The following is a 6,591-nucleotide window of genomic DNA, read 5'->3' on the forward strand; positions in this document are numbered from 1 at the left end:
GATTTAAAAAAAAAAAAAAAAAAAAACTCCCAAAGCCTGAACTTCCACATATGGAACGAAATCAGAGAGTTTATATTATGGAAGTTATTGATGGTATTAAAGACCAGCTTTAGAAATTCACAGACCTGAAAAAGGTGCTTTTTAGATTATTACATAAGGATAAAACACTGTTTGAGGTTTTGTGGAAATCAATGTACTTTACTCCAAAAGTAATATATGATAGGAAGCTTCAAAATGTGGAGAGCTGGTCAAAGGAAAGTTATATTTTAAATAAATATATAATATTAATTAAAACTGAAGTAGAATACTATTTAACAGTTGGTTTAGCTGACCCATTCTCTAGAATATTGAGAATAACTATCCTACTTTAACTGTAAATGAAACGTCAAAATTAGAACTTGATTCCTTTATAGAATCCAAGTTAATATTAAAAAGTAATAATGGAGATTGCAGCAGATAAAAAGCTAAGCTGCTATAACTTGAATATGTGATTTTGTAATTTGTTTTATAACTTCATCGCAGCTAGTAAAACACAAATTAAAGATAAAGCACCAAAAAGGAAAACTTGATCATCTGTGTAGGGATCTTTACAGACTGAGAGAAGCTTCAAGATTACCACACTTTAAAAATAAATTTCTAGATTTTTCTGGGCAAAGAAGTAACTATGTACCTGTGTTTCTTAAGGTCATTGATTCCATTCTTCAGATTTCCTAGTCTTTCTGTTGGATTTTGCCTAAAATAAAAATTTTAAGTCAATTTATAATAATTATGTTTGAGTGAATTTTACATTGAAATTTAACAATTTTTCTTTATTCATTCATTCATTTTGTCAACAATATTCATAGACCAGGCACATCTGCATATAAAGGAGATGGAAAACACATGCCCCCTCTGGGGGAGCCACAGTCAAATTACAGTCAGGAATATGAATATATGTATTCAATATCTATATATCCCAATATATAGATATAGGTATATACATACGGATATATAGATATAGGTATCTCCCAGTGCTTTAAATGAGCTATGAATAAATGCTTAAAAGAACAGGATGATGTCACCTTACCAAGTCTGCTAAGGGAACCAGGGAAAGCTTTAGAGAATCATTTACAACAGAGCTGAAATTTTAGAAGCATGCAGAAATTTCTGTGGGCAACTCACAGCTAGGTTTCATGTTCTAAATTTACTAAATTTTAAAGCTTTTTAAAAAGTTCAAGTGTGCAAGAAAACTGCAACAAAATGAAGCTTAAACAAAATTCTAGAAGTCTTCTTTTCTCCAATAAATTATTTTTAGTGGTTAGTAGAAATGTGGAGTAATTTAAAATAGGAGTACTTTTTTTAAAATGAAGATTGAAAGAGGACATATAGTAACACTTTATCATCGCCACTAATTTTCTCTCAAAATAACAAGGCTGTAAACTACTCCTTTATTAAGCTAAGTTTTGTGGTTCTATTTTTCTCTAACAGACAAAGATGATTCTCAAAGATAACCTGAACAATCTGCATCTCTTTTAAACTATAAGTAGGTACTGTGTATTACATGAAGGAAACTCAAACTTCTAGCACAGACGGCAAAATAGAACATGATTTTCATTAAATATAGTTTAACTACATAGAAAAGTACAAAAAGTAAATATACACCTAACTTTAAAATGTGTGGCAGCAGAAATGAGAAGCCTTCACACCTTCCTCCAAGAACAAGGGGTTTTTAATAGTCATTCTCACCTGCAAAGCCTCCGAATCAAATCCTCAGGTCGTCTGGTTATCTTTCTGGGAAAATCCATTTTTTCAATTCCTTTGAGAATCAAATTGTAGGTCATCATTTGGTCAATCCCAGAAAAGGGCGGGCTAGAGAAAAGCCAAAATAGGACACTAGGACCAGCATCTGAGACACATTTACAACTAAATTTCTTTTCTTTTTTTCCCTCCCTCCCTCCCTCTCATGAGTTGTTTTATAGCATATCTGGATATATGCTAGAAAATAATTACATATCACTTAACAAAATACACACACACACATACACACAGAGGTAATCTGTCAAGTGGTGATAATCACTAAAAACAAAAATAAAGGGGAGGACAGAGAGTGAGAGAGAGGAGGTGTGTTTTTTTTAGACACAGTGGATAGGAAAAGCATCTCTCATATGTTGGCAGTAGAGCAGAGGTGGGAGTGAATGAGCCACACAGGCAAGGGATTCCAAGACAGCAAGTACAAAGGCCAGGAGTCAGGAGTGGACATGGGTCGTTCTTGGAACAGAAAGGAGGGCAGTGTTGCTGGTGGAGTGAGGAAGCAGGAGAGAGTATAAGAGGTGAGGGCAGCATGGTCATCTCGATCTAGCGGGCTACGGGAAGGACCTGGGGATACGCTCAGGTCAGGTGATCTAATTTACAGAAGTCAGAGTAAGCTTTTAAAAAATGTGTTGAAAATAAACTGTGATGGTACTAGCGGTGGGGGAAGGCAGGCCTGGTAGCCTGGACTCGAACGGTAGTGGTGAAGGTGGTGAGAAATGGTGGGATTCTGGATTATTTCGATGGCATAAAGTCAACAGGATTTGCTACTGGGGTGAATGTGGTACGCAGGAGAAAGAAAGGATTCAAGAAGGATACTGAAGTGTTTTGACCTATGGAACGGAGCTACTGTTTACTAAGACTGGTGTGGAGGTTAGGCTGTGGGTGCGCAGGTTCAGAGCAGGTTCTGAGGAAGAGAATTGAGTTGCATCTTGAACATCCAAGTAGAGATGCTAAGCAGACAGTTGCATTTATGAGTCTGACATTCAGGGAAGAGTTTAGGGCTGGAGGTATGATTCCGGGGAGTCATCAGACAGTATCTATGGGCCATGGGGCTTGATGTTATCACCCAAGGAGTGAGTGGGTAGGAAAGAGGTCAAGGACTGAAGTGGCCCGATGACCACTGAAGAAGGTCAGGATGACAAGAAGAATCCAGCAACAGACACTGAGCTGGAGCCTCTAGCATGGGAAGAGAAATGAGAGAAAGGGAGGTCCTAGAAACCACGAAGAGAGGATTTCAAGGCAACTGTTGCTAAGACGAGTAAGAAAGCACTGGAAATTAACCACTGGATTTGGATAACATGTTCATGCATGGACTCTGCTTTTAAAAGCACTTTCATACCTATTCTATTGTGTCATTTAATTTTTGAAAATTAAAGATGATTTTCATGAATGACTCTGTTGTACCTTGGTCACGCTTGAGACCTTTGGATACCGAGAGTTCCCACTCCCAAACAAGTTTGGTGCACCAACTTTTCAATAATCTATGTTTCACTTGAAAAGAAAATGAGGTAGAAAACAAAAACCATTGCTACAATTGCTTCAACTTATTTATATATTTACAAGTAGGTTGTGTTTTGTTTTGTTTTGGTTTTTTAGTTCTTTTGTTTTACCTCCTGACTTTAGGGCATTTAAAATGAACTTTTCTCACGCCCTACCCCGAAAGCCTTTATAACAGCAATTTTGCACCTTCTTCATGACAGCTCAAGGTCACTTCAGCAACTCCAAGTTACTGAGGATTTTTTTTCCCCTTCCTTATTCTCTCACTTTATTTCCTTACTTCTTGTGACAGTTTATTCCAGCTGATGGAGACTGAAATGCATATTCTCCAGTTACTTATAAGAGCCATCATGAATGTCTTAGAAATGCAGCTGACAAATTTTCCAGGGATGAGGAAACAAACTCTTGAAACAGAAATCCTTGTGTCCCGAGACCTTAATCAACTTTATCTCTGAATGACTACCTGGAAATTTTTCTCTTTTTTACTTCAAAATCTTAAGAATGAATATTTGAAAATGATTACAGATATCAAATAATCTTTTTTTTTTTTTTTTTTTTTTTTTTGCGGTACACGGGCCTCTCATTGTTGTGGCCTCTCTCCCGTTGCGGAGCACAGGCTCTGGATGCGCAGGCTCAGCGGCCATGGCTCACAGGCCCAGCCGCTCCGCGGCATGTGGGATCTTCCTGGACCGGGGCACGAACCCGTGTCCCCTGCATCAGCAGGCGGACTCCCAACCACTGCGCCACCAGGGAAGCCCTCAAATAATCTTTCATGTGGACAAGGAAAAAGAATGGAGCCATGGGTAACCCAACATTGAAATCTGCAGTGTAAAAAGTTCAAGAAGATTCTACAAAACTCTCCTTTTGTAACGCAGGTGTTGAGACTGGAATCCCCGTCACTGGGCTCATTCCAGCATTTCTTATGCCATTTCAAATGCAAATCCTCCCTGACAACAAGACTGAGAATATTTGGTTGTAAAGGCTTAAAAGAATGACCAAATCAGTTAATGAGAAATGGAGGTAGAAAACCAGAAAGAAAACTACCTGATCTGAATCCTGTCTATACAGCCATGCATTATATTAAAAAACTCTTATGTATAAGGCACACGTGTTTAATGAAAAGTGTGTCATATTTAGAGTCAGAAGACCTGAGATTAAAGCCTTGATCTTAGGCAAGTAGCTCTCTGACCCAGTTTTCTAATCTATAAGATTTAAATCATAAAATAATCATAATACAAATTTAAATCATAAGATAATAAACAATTCCTGCTTTAACTTCCATACAAGCTTGTGAAAACAAAATTAGATAATACACATGTAAGTGCTTTGTAAGCTGTCAAGGGCTTTACAGATGTGAGGTAATATGTGTGTGTACATGTGTGTGTATAAGTGTGTATGTGCGTGCAGGCAGGTTGAATATTTGGGATCCTGGATTCATTAATACAGCACTTTAATCGCTTCAGGAATGGCAATCCAATTTTAACTTGTAAAACTCCTGCTGTGTCTTGTCCCTGTTCATTAGCACCTCTAGAAAGCAGTTGACAAGGGGATTAAAATTTAAATCCAGCAATGTTGCCTTCTTTCAGCATTTCTGGTTAATGATTTATTGGGAAAATGGAAATACACGGCTAAATTTAATTGATCAATGGATTTAATGGAATTATGATTGCTATTTTCTCAATTACAAAAAAAAAATGAGGAAATAATAACAGCCCACAACTTCAATTTCCTTTCTTATTTTTATGATGGATTCCCCAAACCTTCACACACTTGATATATTATCTATAACAGGCCTTGCCATTCTAGGTAAACCATAGCAATTTTGTACTCCTTTCCTGCAACTTCCTGAATCTTTTCACCATGTTACAAGCTAGAAAGCATGTTATATATGACATAATGTGAAGAGGAAAAGGCATCATGCTTAATCAAAAACACTTCCAAAATGTTAAATTCTTAAATCATATATTTTTTATCATTAGTAAGTTATTTTTGCACTTCTATAAAGAAGAGACAAAACACAAGGTACTTACTTGCCCGTGAGGAGCTCATACACTAGAATTCCCAGGGACCAAAAATCCACACTGAAGTCATGTCCTTTGTTGAGAATGACTTCAGGAGCTACGTACTCGGGAGTTCCACAGAACGTCCATGTTTTCTGTCCAGATCCTATTTTCTTAGCAAATCCAAAGTCAACCTGGAAAAGATCAAAGAAATTTTCAGAGACCGTAAAACTCACATTCTTCTTTCTCTTCCTCTAACTTCTTCAATCTTCTTTCAACACCTCCACCCTCCCCTTCACACCACACACAAACACACACACACACACACACACACACACACACACACTCCACTGACCCTCTCATTTATTCTTTTGCAGGGCCAGGTGTAAATCTCATTACATTGGAGAAAATTCCATGCACACACCTCTAAGCCCATGAGGACGAGAGGGATGGTTTAGCAAGGAGAGACCCTTACAACCAAGGTCAAGTTCAGGGCAAGCAGACAAGTAACTTGCAAATCAATAGTGGTATTCATTGGCAAGAAGAGAGAAGGGGGAAGTGATAGACACTTGCGCCCTTTGAGCTTCATCATAAAAGGAAAAATGATAGCAGAATTGAGAGTTTGGGAAAGGGACCGTTGTTGAGAAGAAGAGGGGCTTAAAATTCTGGACAGTCTTTAAAAACCTTTATGCACAATGTCTGCACCCTCTAAATGTTGGCAGTCCAAAGTAAAAGCAAGGATCATCCCATCTCAACTTTGGCTGAACTCTGTACACCCTCAGTCTCTCTCAGGGTGGCAGCACTTGCATTAACTTATTTATTCTGCAAAAATACTGTCAGCACTCACAATAGGCCAGGCTCTGTGCTACAGATACAGTGTTGACTAGGAGAAGCTCAGAGTACTGCAAATACTTAAACAGATGTGATTAAAAAACTGCCATGTGAGACAGGATATAGTAGAAGATTATGCAAAGTATAAACTCAAAGAGCCAAAAGACATAGAATTCTGGAACATTAGGGAGGAGATGGTGGGGAAAGACGTCGTTAAGAAGTGACATCTGGGGCTTCCCTGGTGGTGCAGTGGTTGGGAGTCCGCCTGCCGATTCAGGGGACACGGGTTCGTGCCCGGTCTGGGAAGATCCCACATGCCGCGGAGCGGCTGGGCCCGTGAGCCACGGCCGCTGGGCCTGCGCGTCCAGAGCCTGTGCTCCTCAACGGGAGAGGCCACAGCGGTGAGAGGCCCGCGTACCGCAAAAAAAAAAAAGAAAAAGAAAAAAAAAAAAAAAAAATATATATATATATA

The 6,591-nt window shown here is 38.6% G+C and overlaps 1 protein-coding gene across 2 annotated transcripts in view; it reads right to left on the reverse strand.

The window, feature by feature from the left end:
- PRKG2 (protein kinase cGMP-dependent 2) overlaps positions 1–6,591 on the reverse strand; it is an 85,099-nt gene that overhangs the window by 8,861 nt on the left and 69,647 nt on the right. For both annotated transcript variants that reach the window (XM_024767017.1, XM_024767010.1), the window contains exons 14-16: positions 5,319–5,482; positions 1,726–1,848; positions 671–733 (exon numbers count right to left, since the gene is read on the reverse strand). In XM_024767017.1, coding sequence (XP_024622785.1) covers positions 671–733; positions 1,726–1,848; positions 5,319–5,482 — 350 coding nt within the window. The remainder of the gene's footprint in view (positions 1–670; positions 734–1,725; positions 1,849–5,318; positions 5,483–6,591) is intronic.

The sequence above is a fragment of the Neophocaena asiaeorientalis genome, unplaced genomic scaffold, assembly GCF_003031525.2.
Source record: "Neophocaena asiaeorientalis asiaeorientalis breed wild unplaced genomic scaffold, Neophocaena_asiaeorientalis_V1.1 scaffold848, whole genome shotgun sequence".
Taxonomy (NCBI): Eukaryota; Metazoa; Chordata; class Mammalia; order Artiodactyla; family Phocoenidae; genus Neophocaena; species Neophocaena asiaeorientalis.